At 38.9% G+C, this 16,047-nt stretch overlaps 2 protein-coding genes across 2 annotated transcripts in view; one reads left to right on the forward strand and one right to left on the reverse strand.

The window, feature by feature from the left end:
- The window catches only part of LOC136423692 (cell division cycle protein 16 homolog), a 56,846-nt gene extending 50,951 nt beyond the window's left edge, over positions 1 to 5,895 (reverse strand). The window contains exons 1-3 of the mRNA XM_066411972.1: positions 5,770 to 5,895; positions 5,299 to 5,353; positions 4,170 to 4,267 (exon numbers count right to left, since the gene is read on the reverse strand). Of these exons, the coding sequence (XP_066268069.1) occupies positions 4,170 to 4,267; positions 5,299 to 5,353; positions 5,770 to 5,883 (267 nt within the window). The 5' untranslated portion in view covers positions 5,884 to 5,895. The remainder of the gene's footprint in view (positions 1 to 4,169; positions 4,268 to 5,298; positions 5,354 to 5,769) is intronic.
- A 67-nt stretch (positions 5,896 to 5,962) lies between these two features.
- On the forward strand, positions 5,963 to 15,224 carry LOC136423693 (A-kinase anchor protein 14-like). Its single transcript, XM_066411973.1, has 6 exons — positions 5,963 to 6,033; positions 7,044 to 7,229; positions 9,536 to 9,673; positions 10,351 to 10,530; positions 12,983 to 13,035; positions 14,660 to 15,224. The coding sequence occupies exons 2-6, from the start codon at positions 7,071 to 7,073 to the stop codon at positions 14,742 to 14,744; spliced, it is 615 nt and encodes a 204-aa protein (XP_066268070.1). The 5' UTR covers positions 5,963 to 6,033; positions 7,044 to 7,070; the 3' UTR covers positions 14,745 to 15,224.
- The last annotated feature ends 823 nt before the right edge of the window (positions 15,225 to 16,047 follow it).

A 16,047-nucleotide genomic window follows, 5' to 3' on the forward strand; every position in this document is an offset into this window, starting at 1 on the left:
ATGTTTTCTGAAATAAAAAAAGGAACATGGAAATAGTAAGAGTCCTTGTGGCAATCATAGGTCATTCGTCAAGCAAGGGGGCCACTTTTTTCACACACAGGATGGACACCCAGAGGTTTGTATCAACAGGCCTGACCTCAACAGGACAAAGGTTAATTGTTTTAACATTTAGCACATTGAAGCAGTCGTTTGGCACCCAATTCCCTATTGGTTACAGATTTAGGCAGCAGGGAGAAGGTTAAGTGCTACCACAGATCAAAAGCTACCACAAGTCATGATCACTGTACCTGCTAAAACAACTATCACATGTTAGCATATCTAAAGCAATCACATCTATTGTTGAAGTCATAAAAATTGTGAGTTACAGGTATATCAGAATAATTATTGTAGAATTGGTTGTTATAACATATAGAAATTGTTAGTAAAACTAAAAGATTGGAAGGTAATAAAGTAGACAAGGTGACATAGGGTTGGAGTAGATTTAGAACTTTAAATCATATGTTTGCATAGATCTTATGTTTGAAATAGAAACTGGCATACCGGTATATAACATTAGAACCTTATTCTGACAATGGACATTATATGTGAGTTATAAGCATTAGTATGTAAAGTTTTGACTTAATAGCAGCGTAAATTATTGGTAGTGTGTGCCTAGTGGTTAGTGACCCTCCCTCTCGACCTGGAAGCTGGGATCCTAGCTGCTGTCGCTCACCCAGAATGCAATGCCACAGGAAAGAGTCGCAGTCCCAATTATAAGGACGGCATGCTGTAGTCCACGGTTCATTTTATTTGTCATGCTAGGAGAATTTTTCTTGGACAATGAAACTTACAAGTGTATACACTGTATTTGTTGTCTGTTTATCCTGTTATGACCGGTGGAAGGTTATGCCTTCTGTGTGCTAAACTACTGGTACAAGTCTACAAGATCAGTGACTTTACATCAGCTGTACAAAATTGCCACCTGCCATGGAGAGTCAGTCTAATATAATAAAAGAATAGTAACCATCTTGCTACTGACAAGCAGGGGGAAGGGAAGGGCTAAAATATTCAAAACCCATCTGTAATGGAACAATCAGCTGTGACTATTAAGCACCTACATGTAAGAGCACAAAAAATAGAAAATATACAAGGGGTCAATGATACGGATATTGTCGGTGTGGCGCAACGATTAGAGCATTGGACTCAGAACCAGTAGGTCCCGGGTTCGATGCTCACCATGCCCCGACGTTGTGCTCTTGGGAAAGGCACTTTACATGATATTCCTACCATGACGGTGGAGTGACGCCCACCGAACCTCTTCGGCTAATCTGCCAAAAAATGTTTAAAAAAACCACTACAGATTCGGTTGCCGATGTGCCAACATCAATATCTAGCACAATTTGCCACCAAGAACCGTACAAATTGATAATAAGGATATTGCAGCAGATTTTGTCTGAAAATACTTGGGTCCTCTATCTTATGCGTATGGCAACATCGTGCAGCAAAAATATTGTACACTTGGCACAATTTCTCACTGCACCCAAAACACTAGTACATTTGAGCATGTTTCCCAATATACATGTAGTGGGTTAGGCATGGACCTAAAATGTGAAGTTTAAGTTATTAGGACAAGCAGCGTGGCGTCGTGTGGCGTAATGGATAAACATTCGACTGTCAAACAAGGGGACCCGAGTTCGAGCCCGGGCTGTCCCCAGACATGTCTGGACATACGCCCCGACGTTGTGCCGTTGGGAAAGGCACTTTACATGTAAATGAGTACCTAACTCATGATCATCTAGGTTTAGGAACGTCCCTCGGATAGGACGTTAAATGGAGGTCCCGTGTTTGGGGAGAGGCACACCCCGCGCACGTAAAAGAACCCACCACACCTTTCAAAAAGAGTAGGGGCATGCCCTGGTGTGTGATGGTCCAAATCATTCTTTCTGGAGTTGGTGATTCACTACAAATCAATCTGGATGGGGTCCTGGCGAACCTCCGTCTCGTATCAGCCATACAGTGATTTACACCATTCACCCGGACGGTAGAACTGGTGCATTCCTGTCTTGTATGACAGCCAATGAAAGGGTATGTAACCCCGTAAGGGCAGTATAACCCCGTCGTAGCAAAAGCACGTCGGCTGATGATGACAAGCAGCAGAGGAAAACTGTGCATGTGGTTGAACCCACAGTCACCATGCATTGCCATGGCTCAGACTGGGCTGTATAACATCCCAGTACTTGTAGCTGTTTTATATTTTGCTATATACACAAAATATATCTTGGGAGAGGTTAGGATCATTCTAATAGCTAAGCTAATAGCTGTTGACATGTTACAGCTGGTTGCTCCATTCTGGCGGGTTTTAGGTAGGCTTAGCTGATTTTTTTTAAGCAATGAGTAAATCTTCATGGAACTGGCATAGTATTGGCATCTGGCACATCATGTAACATATTGATACATCTTAAAACAACATCTGATTCAATAAATGCAACTCTTCAAGCACTGCACCATCTTCTGATTTGGGGCTGTTGACAGCCTACATAACTAAAAACTGTACCTTTAAGCACCCCAACTCGCTTTATCTACAAGTACAACTCAGGCAAGAGACAGCAACTATAGAGAATTAGATGCTGTTTTTGATTTTGCTTTCAATTACATTTTAACCTGCAGTACAAATAGATGAAAGAGTGTGTACATGATAATGTAATCTGAAACACTTGTTGTGAAAAAACTTATTCTAAACATTGTGCACATAAAATCCTAGTATGTTATTTCTGTAGTCTGTTATTTTATGCATGTATACGCATATAACATATATCATTTTGTCGCTTTATTTTCAACTACATGTAAGTTTTGTTTATTTACAATTATCTTTTAACTGTGGTTCTACATGCATTGATGACGATGATGCTTAGAACTTAAATATAGAAGTTGAATCTAACAAAAGACAACTTGCTTGTAATATGTTCATGACTTGATATCGTGACATTTTGTACTTAAATTTACTGATAGACACAAAGTTCGTGACAATGAGTAGGGGGACAAAAATTGAATGTGAAATGTCAAAGAACATTATCTACATGTATATTGTAGTAGAGTATATAGTCCACACAAAAAAGACAAGAGGCTTGGTAACAAAAACAGGCATCAAACTTACATGAAGTTTCCCTTTTCTCACTTATCTTTCCACTAGTTTGCAATATACTAATGAGCACTTTCAACTCAAATTATTGTATTTTGAGCCTTCTGAACTGACCTCTATTTATCAAGAATCCAATTATAATAAAAGTAGTTTGGTGTTATATGTAAACTTCACATTGTGAGTCTGACTTTTTTTTCTATACAGTTGTACGTCTTTCTTGGTAAGTAACCAAGGCATGAATCATATATCTAGCCTATTGATGGAAATGTGTGCTTGTGGTGTGTGTGTGTTTGCAGTGTGGTGTGTGTGCAGTGTGGTGTGTGTGCGTTTGTGGTGGGTGTGTTTTTGTGGTGTGTGTTTGTGTGGTGTGTGTGTGTTTGTGGTGTGTGTGTGTTTGTGGTGGGAGTGTTTTTGTGGTGTGTGTGTGTTTGTGGTGTGTGTGTGTTTGTGGTGTGTGTGTGTGGTGTGTGTGTAATGTGTGTTTGTGATGTGTGTGCTTGTGGTTTGATGTGTGTTTGGAGGCATGAGGGGGGGAATCCGTTCGTAGTTAGAAAAAAATGTCCAGTGGGTCTGCAGCTCAGGGCAAATCTCATCAGATTACCTAACATCACATTACCTACAAATTTGAACTTTGAGTGGCGTCGCGGTGGCCCTGTGGCAGGGTGTTTGGCCCAGAACCCAGAGGTCCTGGGTTCAAATCTGGCGTCTCCTGATTTGTCCAGTTGATGTCGTGCCCTTGCGAAAGGCACTTTACACGACTATCCTCACTTCACTCAGGTAAAAATGAGTACCTAGCTTCGGTTTGGAACGTTCCTCTATCAGGACGTTAAATGGAGGTCCCGTGTTTGAGAAGAGCAACACCTCGAGCACCTAAAAGAACCCAACACACTTATCGGAAAGAGTACTACAGGTAGTAGGGGTCCTTCCCGGTGTGAGTGGATCAAATGTTACAGTCTGGTCCAGGTTGACATCTTGAAAAGGTGATAGTCACCTGTTATGTCAATCATTCCACTAATGTGCTAAATCTCAACAAATAAATTTGTAGGATTACCTTATCTAATTTTTTACTCCTGATGAGATGAGAGGCTCGGTGGTACTGTCCTGTCAGGAACATACACTGGGCCAGCCAATACACATCCTGGCCTTCTCCTGGAACAATGATGGTTACATGTTGAAATCCTTCCCACACATTTTGGTGTACAGGAGCTGTGCCCATCTCCGTTTCTATAGCCCTTGGGTAATGCTGCATACCTAAACAACAGACCTAAACTAGACCTGTAAAAATGTTTAGGTTCAGGTAAAAAACAATCTAAATGTCAGGAACCAATTCCGGACTTGCAGAAAGCTATCTCTTGCTTATATTCTCCTTCTTGTTCTAAACCATCTGAAACCTTCAATAGATAAATTTGCCCTGGAAAAATACAAAAACATTTCATTATTGTACACATATGCCATGGGTACAGGTCCGGAGTTAAGGTACACAGCACTACCCTTGGGACATGCAGACTATGATATGAAGTTGTATGGCTCAGAACCAAGATCTTATGGGTCCCACTTACTAGTGACTAATAACAGGCAATATACTGTAATCAACATAAGCACATACATTAACAGTGATTTAGACAGAGAATTACCAATGAGCCAGGTCACAGTGCCAAGTGCCCATATACTGTCATTATGCACTGTGGTCTAAGGTTGAAGTCTAAGGCCTTTGGCACTTCTTTGCAACTGGCTACATGCCTTAAACTGTAGACCATAGACCATGATGCACATGCACACATGTAACTGTGAACGGGCAGCTTGGCTTATCAATATTATGAGAAGTCTGCAGCCTGATAAAGTTTCATCTACTACAGGCACTTTCTGTCTGACAATATCCTTCGTAGAAGTAACATCAAATTGAAGATTGCAATAGTTACTGGTGGTAAATAAAATATTAAATTCATGTATTTGCCATCTAAAAACAGACCACTTGACAAAAGTGACAATAGCCTCATATGTAACAATAATAAATAAATAAATGAATAACAAAAATAATTCAAGAAAAGCTAGGACCAAACCGGATGTGCAGCTTTAAGTTGTACTGTACCCTCATGAGGGGGTTTACTGGGTATGTAATACAAACAAACAAACAAACAAACAGATCAGGATGCATACATGTACATATCACACATTCTCACCATTAGAGAGGGATGAAACCTTGTCTGCCCAGAATAGTGCTGAGCTGTACTGATGCTGTAGGAAAAAGGGAATGAATTTTGTATTTAATAATAATGCACATTCTTGTATAACTTGTTACAGCCAGTAACATCTGAGTAAATTCTGAGGCTGTTGTAACGTGCCACATAAAAAATATACAACAAAAAAAAAGAAGAGAAGTTACCAACAAAAAAATAAAAATTTCTTCTTCAGTCTTATTCATCATCTTATTACGTGTAAATAGTTTCATAGATAAAGTTTAAGTTAGTTTCATATACACATGCAGGGTGAAGTTTCGTTATTTCAGTAAAACTTATTACGTTACATGTAGCCCCCCTCCCCTCTTTCTGAACAACTCATGTACTTGGAAAAAGCTCGTTTCTTTACAACAGGTACAAAATATACAAATAAAATCAATATCTTTAGCTTCAATACAGATAGGACATACTTACTGCATCAACATATTGCCTCACAAGAGTCCGTAATTTGTCCAAATTCACTAAAATTTGCCCAAAACCGGAGTCCATAATTTCATCGCCCGCCATTTTGAGGGTCAAAGGTAACATCAGGAAGACTGACCAATCACAGGCTCTTCTTCAAGGAGTGGGGATGTAAGCTCTTCTATGATTGGTTCTTTTTGATTTGGACAGAAGTTTACTTCCGGTTGTCCGGTAGCAACAATCACTACAACAAGCAGGCAGTGGCGGTATTGAAAGGTACGGCAGTTTACTTGATTTCTACCGTTTTAAGGTTATTTTCCCGTGCATATGCGTATTCACGTGGATTCTACAGTAATACCGATCTCCTAAAAGAGAGGTAAATGTGAAGATAGGGCGGAAAGAGTCATTTTTGTTGTTGTAGTGAAGGCTGGACGCAAACACTACAAACTCAAAAGTTCAAGATTTACATGTATGTGCGGAAGTACATGTACATTGTACATGGTGTATACCGTCAGAATCTGAGTTTCCTTGTTGTTTCATTGTTTCCTTAGCACTTTGCTCGAATGTCGGGCATCGGCAAATATTGGCAGTTTGCATATTGGAAAAAATGGTCATCTTTGTCAATGTGACACCATTTAATTAAGATTAATTTAATGATTCATTCATCTGCGAAAACTAATGCATGGCCCATATTCAGTCTCGTTACACTTAATTTGTAGATAGATATTGACCTGTAATTTCAGGACATACCTCAGTTTCTGGTACTAGAACACAAGGACTGAATGAGTGAATGGCGGCACCTACTAGTAATTTTATAGAACTTGACAAAGATGCCATGGCATTAGACATCAGAATTCATGTATATGTACAGGGATCTGCATTGGGTTGTGAGGTGGCGTTTACTTTAAATTTATACAATTAAGGATTGTTCTGAATTCAAAAGAAATCAATGATAGTAAATCCAGGGTACTAGTAACTAATTACATTAATTAATCAATACAGTCAGTTAGTTTACTCTACAAAATGTATGCATAATGCACAAACTATGTTAACATTAATCAGAGTGGTGTGATTATGTAGAATTATGCAAGTTTTGGAATAAAAGTATGCAAATCCCCTGTATTCTATGCAATTAATTGGACCAATTTTGTAAAGCTATGTATAGTATGAATTCCCTGGAAATGCAATTGCAAGGGGTGGGTTGAAAAGGAAAAGAGTGAAACAAGTACGTTCTTGACAAACGATTTTAATGCTTTTTTTTTCTCACTCCTTTATTATTATATTAGCGCTGTTGTGTAAAGCCAATTTCCAAGATGTCGGAGTCAGAAACGCCCCCTATGCTGGGCTCCCCAGAGATGGAAGCGCAGGCCCACGCCCTGGTGGACATGGTGATAGAGAACGCCAGACAGAGGCTGGTGGAAGAGGAGAAGGAGAAGGAGGCTGAGCATCAGGCACAAGAGGCTGTGATGGGGGTTAGTAGAGCACCTGACAAGGACACTTTGATTTCCTTTCATATGCATGGTTCCCGTATTGATTGAAATTCAATGCCATTGTCATTGAGATATTTTAAAAAGAGCAATTCTTCAGCTTCTTATATCATTTCTGCACACCCTTAAGGTTGTATCTAACCTGTATCATGTCTACTTCATGTATGTCCAAATGTCCTTTTTTGTCTATTCTGAAATATATCAACTATCTGTCTGCTAAACAAATTAGTAGATTAGGACAGAAGAAAAAGCTAGTAACAGTTCCTTTACAAAGTTGATTTGATTCCTTCAACTGCTTGTATTAATTACCTCAAAACTGTAAATCCTTTTGATAAGCTTTAATACCTGATCTTTGGTAGCTACTCAAAATGTCTGAAAACATTTAGTTTAGAGATTGTATGAGTGAGCAGGCCATATTCAGTGTACATCAATGTACTTTCGTCATTAAATGTATCTATAAGAAAATTATAGCTGACATGTTTCAGTATATCACAGAACAACTTTTCCTGAATTCTAGTATCATGGTTGTAGTATACTCGGTAATTTTACTTCTCACAAAAATATTATATATACTGTATGTGATGTTCCCAGGCCGTCTGTTTTAGTTAACAATGAATCTGTTTTCTCCTAACAATGGTTTGTTTCACAACAATGCTTGTCACATGACACATTAATTTGTACATTACTATGGCATCAGGTAGTGATTCCATTGTTGGAAGTAGAGAATTTCTGCAGCAAGTTCTAGAACACTCTTCTTTGTAGTCCTAGAACAAAATATCCTTTGCAGAACAGCTTTCTTTCTATCTGGTGCTTTTGTTTGTTCTTTTCTAAAGCATTTTCCAAACATCTGTCTCCTAGTGCACTTTCTACCTGTGTGAATGGCACCATGGCTGAGGTAAGTTCACAACTGTCTCTTCTGCCACACCAATTTAATTTCTTAGTTAACTGATTTTTTTTAAATTTTAGCAACAAAAAAATCATGAAAACAGAAGGCTGGGGTGAAAACTTGCACCTGACCCTGTTCACTCCCTGAAACTGTGTGCACCAAAGTACAGACTTTCCTCTGAGATTGTGTTTTCATGTTGATTTTGGAATTTAGCATTTTTACAAAAAATCCGTTAACCAAGAAATTAAATTGGTATGGCCTTCATGTATCATAAAAATTACCTTCAGTTCTAACTCAGTTCTGAAGATCTGTTCTTGATCATCATACTTTCTCTGCAATCAAATTCCTTGTGTTTCCTTCTTAATAAAAATTTCCTCATTTCCAATTTTTCCTGCCTTCAAGTGTTGCTCTACTACAGAAATAGTCATGTATCTTGGTAGTATTTTTTCCTTGGGTAGAGCTTGGTTTATACAATGTTACAGTAGTGTTGTTAAGTTTGTCATTTAAAACAGTTTTGTACCATCTTTGTACTATGTTGGATTACAGCTTTTATCTGTTAAACATGCCAACATGCTGTTGCTGTAGTCCAATTGCCCACCAACATGGCCACTGGTAGACTCGAATCATGATTATTATGCATAGTGTCAATGAAAACCCTCCATACATGGTACTGACGTGTAACAATAAATGAATGACATCTGTTATAATCAGCTGTCTCAAGCTTTACATTTTTTTCCGTCCCACCCATTGTTTGGGAGCCCATATTTTTGATATTCAATATTGAATCTGCCATTCTAGGCTTACAAAAATACATTTTCATCACTTTTAGGTCATGAAATTGATATTTTTTGGACGGAAAGGGTTGAATTTTTTTCTGCCACAAAAAGCAAATTTCTGTCCTGGGATGGAAGGACGGGTCCTGGAGACAGCCCTGAATTCTACTATAAGGCTGCACCAAGTAATTTTTATGGATGACGTCCTTTGGAGACCCTAAATCTAATGCGAGAGTGCAAAAAAAAGGGCCGAAAAAAACAAGATGCCTAGATTTGAAATATAATAGTCGACGACGCATGTTAGGACACAAATTGAATGAGAGAACACAGTGTAACAACTAACAATTCTTTTATTCATCAGGAAAACAGCAACAATTTGAATAAATCAGTTGAAGTTGAACAGCAGTTGTTGTCCTGTCCTGTTTTTTTCCATATCCCATTGATTTTGCAGGCCTGCAGAAACATATATTAAAAAGGAACTCTTTGGTCATAGTTACAGGCAGCGGAATTTTTTTTTTTCTGGGAACAGACCAAAATCAATGCGCTTGGACGTCATCCATAAAAATTACTTGGTGTAGCCTAACCTAATTTTGTTCTGTTCCATGACTGTACAATACTTGTCCCTCCTTCAGACCCAGAAGTATGGTTACTATGACTACCTAATGCTAGAAGACAAGGAAGAAGACTACGCCGTCAAAAACATCACCTGGCCAAGGGCAGAAGAGTTTAACATCAAAGTAGGGGACGAGAAGATCAATGAATTCATCAAGGTAGGCACTGTTTGTACTTTTGCTCTCAGTGCCATTCGGTAAAAATATTTTCTAAGGTTAGATTCAACCAACTTTTATAAAAAAGGGCATAATTCTAGTGCAGTGCACATGTCATGTTGAATTATGTTTTCTGGTTGCTACTTTTCTTTTCAAGTAGACTCTCAGCATAGCCACTTAATAACTACAATTTGTGACTAGAGTGCAAAAGACGAAAATAATGTGGTCTTGACATCAGTGCCATTTTTGATTTGAGATCCTAACGGGCGACAAGGCCACAACCATTGTGGTATAGTGTTAGGGGCACAGGGCACAGGCTAGTTCTGCTCTGTTTGAAACATTGATTATACACATTGTCAAGTTGTCAACAGTTCATTTTATATTTCTGTCATCATTGTAAATTACATGTCGTTGTATGTTCGTCTGTACCTATAGTGCACCGAATTGTCTCATTTTCAATAACTACAAAATTCAAATACAAATTCAAAAGCACATGTTACTTTTATTCAGGTACGGACCTGTACCTGAACCTTTGTAACCGATTCCTGTACCTAATGTTGCGTTTTAGTACACATCCCTAATTATAATCAATGAAAGTACTTCAAATTTTTAGGATTGGTAGAAATAATCCGGTTGCAAAACTTCCAGACTCCTGACTCTTGTGTTTTCCTTTCCCAAAGACGTGGGATTATGAAGGCAGCTGGCTGTACTGCATAGACTTCCTGCAGGAGGAAGACCATGAGTACGACAAACGGTACCGTTACCGCGTACGCTGGAGCATCCCCACCAGGAGGAAACCCATCCCGCGAGCGACGGCCTGTGTGTACTTCACCATCGAGGTGTCAAAAATTAAACCCAAGGTAAGCGCAGCTCCTGTGGTTGTACAATGTACATAGAGCCCCTGTAACACAGTCAACAATCACATTTGTTCTTTGTCAATCAATCAATCAATCAATCAATCAATCAATCAATCAATCAACTGCAGGCATCAGGGCAGATGCATGGCGGCTGCAGACATCTCCCTCCTCCCTTTGTTGCTCGTTTGGAATTTCAAGATGGTTCTTCTTCATTATACTGTAATTCTTGATTTGTTAACGGTAACTTAGATTTAGCAATTTTAATGGTCACTAGTCTACCGCTAAAATTTCATCATCGCAAATGTTTGAACACTAACATTTGTGACAACGATGTGTGTTCCCACCGTCAATATAAAATGCAGTGAACTGCTCACTGTTCCCCAAACCGCTAAGATTACCAAATGCAAAATTAAATGGATTTATAGTAAGTAGTTTTGAATAGTCTGTACAAGCAGATTTTATTCTTTGCGTGATTACTTTTGTTGTCATTATGAATTTTGCATAGGAATGTCTGGAAGTAGATGTCCTTTAAACATTGTTGAATAGAGCACATTCATTGATCGCAAAAAGGTTGCCAAGTTTGAAAATTGCCAAATACAGACGAAGCCACTTAATTGCACCTTCCATTTAATTGCACCGAATCCCAGTATCCAAAACCGGCTCCCATTCATTGCATTGTTAAAGACTCCGCATAACCGCAAATCCTCGACAAGTTGACTTAAAAGGTGCGCTAAGATCGGCAAACGCGGTACAAATGAGCCGATACCTGCCGGTGTAAAGGCGCAATACCGCCAATATGTTTAAAACTGTTTTGAGTAACAAAAGAAGGCGGTCGCCATTGACAGCTACGTTGATAGGAATCGTATGGGAGGTCCTGGGCGGGTCACCCGTAATCAGTAACCAAGTTTTAGTATCAATTCCTTGTTCATGGCGGTATATGATTTACGTAAATCGACAACTGAACTCTACGTAATGTAACACAGAAACTGAGTGGCATGACGATGCTTCAGAATGCATCCCCTGTCACATTTCGTGTGTTGTAATGCGGTAGATCGCATGGAAAAATGAAAGAATGCAAAATCAAAACAGGTTCATAGCCATTTCTTTATTTTCAGCAAAGGGTCAATAAATAAAGCTGATAACTGAATAATTTCGTCTTTTCTTTGTGCTAGTGTCTCTGACTAGCAATACACCCCCCGCCCATGGTGGTGCGGTCCAGATGGGCATTTCGCATAATTGCACCAGCCGGATAATTGCACCAAAAACGCTGACAAATGGGTGGTGCAGTTAAGCGGATTCTACTGTAGTTTGAGACTCGTTGGCCAATAGATATTTCCGCTGTGTGCCAAGCATAAGGGTTAGGTAGGATTTCATTCTGACTTGCAACAGATTTTGATGGCTATCCAACTGTCCTTGAAGAAGTAGAAAAATTCTTGAGGTTATGATTACTTTTTTGCTGAAGGCAGACAGAATACAATAGGGTGGTGAGAAATTTCAAATATTTCTTAATCAAGTGAGGTAGTGAGAAAGGAAGGAAATGTTTCTTTGGTCAGACATAGGCAATTTTGTTTTGCCCACGGGCGGGATGTGCGCTCGTTTTACTGACATATTTCGTCTATTTACGCTCGGTGAAGCTGTGTCTCTACATGATGATATATCATAGAGCTGTGCCCAGTGACTGACACTTCGGCTTCCAAAGAAAATAGCCCCTTTCCAGAAAATTAAATGGAAATTTTAGTAAGACTTGTTTGATTGATCTTCGAGCAGATCTACTGGTTGCAAGGCAGTATCAAAAGGGCCAAACTGAGTATCTAATACTGCCTTGCCACTGATAGATCTGCTTAGAGATTATCTTTTGATAATGTATGAAATAACATTGAGGCTCTGCCGGCAACCTGTTTGAAACATATCAAAGTTAACTAGTATATCATTGTCATTCCTCCATCATTCTATGAACTCTAAAACATATTAGAAGTAGCTTAGTTGTTTAGTGTTGTTACTGGCAGAATTCAGCACCTTGGACAAAACCAGTTTTTGGATGTGGTCATCTATCATTACGTAATTCACTGTACGCAAGGCTATCATCTTATATATACCAGGATTCATTTCTTGAATACATATTGACATGTGACAACCCCTGCATGGAATACATAAGAAAATATATTAAAGAAATATAAATTAGATAGAAATCCCTCCAATGTTTATAAGAGCCCATTCTTAACCCATACTATGCACTCTTGTATTAGGTAGATTAGCCCTTAGATATATATAGAACTGTCATATATACCAGCCATACTTTGCACTTTGTACAATTGTTGGGCAATTAAGTTATCTATCTAATATTTTAAAAAGTCCATAGAATAAGGCTGGGCATATTGTTGGTATAATGTATATGTTGGTTGCCTACTTATGATATGGTCCTCTTTACTTGAAAATTATTTTCTTTCGTTTTCAGCATTTTCCAGTCCAGGTGTACTATGTGTTTGAGACAAACAAGCTGGTTCACAGGTATGCTTTCAAGTTTCTCCTTTTCTTTTTTCCCCTTCTAATCATATTGTTGAAGTAAGAGTGTAGAGAAAAAATAAACAATGTAACATGGGGAGGATCAGAGTATTGCACAGGTCTGCACAAACAAAAGTCATTGCATGAAATGTTTTGATTCAGAACCTTAGGCCACACCAATTTAATTTCTTGGTTAATGAAATTTAAAAGAGAATGCTAGATTGGAAAATCAACATTTTTAGGAAGTAAACAGGGTCAGGTGCAAGTTTTCACCCAAAGTTATCACCCGGTCCAAAACACCCGTATCAAACATTTTTGCAGCCCAGGTATGACATAATACATAGTACCAGAAATAACGGGGGGTGACCAAACATCGGACGTTTTTTTACGCGCTGGAACTCACGGCGCTCCATTGCTGGTTGCCAGAGAATGGTCATGTTTTAATGAATGAATTTTGAACACATTCATCTAAAGAACATACTTGGACAAGAAATGTATTCATAATGTTCATGGGCCCTTCATGCTCCGCGTTACATGCGGAAGACGCTGTGAGACATTTTCACGAATGTACCTTCTGATTTAGTGCTACGCCAGATAGTGTGCCTAACTTCCTACGCTTTGGTAATTTTGCTCTCTTCGGAAGTTGGTGATGAAGTTAGGGAAATGTAAATAAGGCTTGAAGTCTGCTATATTCTAGCTTTCTTTTGACCGGAAAATTTTGACCGTGTGCACTTCTAACGTCATGTGAGAAGGGCTATATCTAGCGCATCCCAGCTCATGTTCCCACGGGAAATAGGCTACTACGCGGCCCGACGTACGTATTGAATGCGGCCCGACTTACGAAATCATTACGAAAAAACGACACCGTTTACATCAACAATACTCCGTCTACTTATCGGGAAACATCTTCGCCATCTCTGTGTTCAGTTTCCTTTTCATAGACGGTACCAATCACATCTTAGAGCGTAACAAAACTGTGCGTTGAATCGTTCCGACACCATCACGACCCAAAAAAATGGCGGGAAAACAACGTCGTCAGACGACAGCAATGCTTACGTTGTTTTTCTTTGGTCGGTTTTCTTCTCAACAAACACCTAAAGACCAAAATTTTTAGTGTTTTATGAAGTTATTTTTCTTATGTGTATGATAGCTGTGTGACTTATGTACATGTATCTTCTTGGCACAGGTCGTATATTGAGGTGCCGGGCCGTCTAGCTACGCAGTGACCCTCTACTCAGCGTTGCCATCATTATTGTCAAAATACTACTTTTCGACAAAACAAGAAATGAATATGTACACATATGTTTTGAATGTAAATGACAATTATGTGCATGAACTTGGGTTATTTACCTTCCTTATCAGCATAGTCATTGGACACAAACACGGCGTACTTATGCAAAATAAGATCAGTAAAAAATACGTGCGATGTTAGGGCGCGTGCGAAGGTAGGGCGCCCCCCGTTATAGATTTTGTATTTTAATGATTTAACATGGATGTTTCATAGTTGTGTTTCAGAAATAGAAAGTTTGTATTTATTGATTTAGTATTATTGATTTAGTTGTAGATCTTGTATATTAGAAATTATGAAGGAACACGCCCTAACACTGTTTGTTTGTTTCAATCCGTGAAGACCGGGCCAGTCAAGATTCCGGGAGAAGTGGCTGAAGGACATCATCGAGAGTAAGATCATCGCCATGGAAACTGTCAACTTTTAAGGACATTGTGGACGGAAAACCTGAACTGGAAACATGTCAGAGGCTACGACAAAAACAGACATATTTTATCATCAAAGAGCTTCACATTCATTGGTCTAACCCTCATTGACATTTCTTATGAAGTATAGTACCTTACAGTACCAGGAAATTGTAGTTTAAAGAACAACATTTCTTATGCTGGATGTATCTTAAGTCAGGTTGGTCCTTTCCTGTATGGTCAACCTTCAGCAAACTTGTAAATTCGTTTGCTGTCCATGTACATATTTGTAACAAAGCATAAAAAAGAGCAGTCTCAGCATGCTGTGTGTAATGTTATTAGCTAAGAGAAATTAGCTCGTAATTTTACCTGCAAATCAAAATTTTATCATCTTAGACATTTCCCCTCTATTGGACAATCCATAAACATTTTGCTGTCGAAATAAGACTTGTGAACAGTACGTGTAAAAAGACTTGCAAGTAAATTAAAGAAGTGAAACATCACTACTGTTTGCTGTTGTGTTTATTAAAAATGCCACTCTCTTGAGCACACCTTCAATATACACTAGACAAAGTCTGGCTCTCATAGAACACCACTATACTCCTTTGAGTAACGGTGAGATTTATCTACTGTACATATAAACTCAGGGGAGGGTCAAACAAATGTACACAAAAGCTGGAGACAAACGAAGAAACCTGCAGAATGAAGGATAAACTTGCAGACTTTGGGAAAATATTGGAGAATGTTAGAAAAGCATGGAGACAGTTGGAGAAGGCTTTTTTTTCATTGCGCAGCATTCTCCGTCTGTCTCCTACCTTCTCCATGCTTCTCAGTATCATTCTCTACGATTCTCCCAAAATGTACAGGTTTTTCCTTCATATATTCTGCAGCATTCTCCATATGTATCAAGCTTTCTTTCTCCATGCTTCTCCATTTTTTCTCCATATGATTCTGCCGAAATTTACGGGTTTTTCTTCATTCTGCAGCTTTCTCCGTCCGTCTCCAGCTTTCTCCATGCTTCTCCCAAAGTCTACAGCTTTTCCTTCATTCTGCAGCACTCTCCGTATGTATGTGTGACTCACAGCTGTCCCCTCGTGAGAATGTTGCTCAATAAACGTAATGACATTTGCATCTATCTATATGGATGCTTGGGTCACATTTCCCAGCCGGAACCCGGCCGGGCTGTTTGCGGAAAAATTAAAATGTATATCAATAAATATGCACAAGCTATGCTATTGAATAATTTTTGGTACGTTTTGTGTTATTTGCTTTCTTTTATATCATACTTTTTGTTCCTAAACTGCCTGGCCGGGCCCCGGATTGAAA

Source organism: Branchiostoma lanceolatum, chromosome 17 (assembly GCF_035083965.1).
Source record: "Branchiostoma lanceolatum isolate klBraLanc5 chromosome 17, klBraLanc5.hap2, whole genome shotgun sequence".
In the NCBI taxonomy this organism is placed as follows: domain Eukaryota; kingdom Metazoa; phylum Chordata; class Leptocardii; order Amphioxiformes; family Branchiostomatidae; genus Branchiostoma; species Branchiostoma lanceolatum.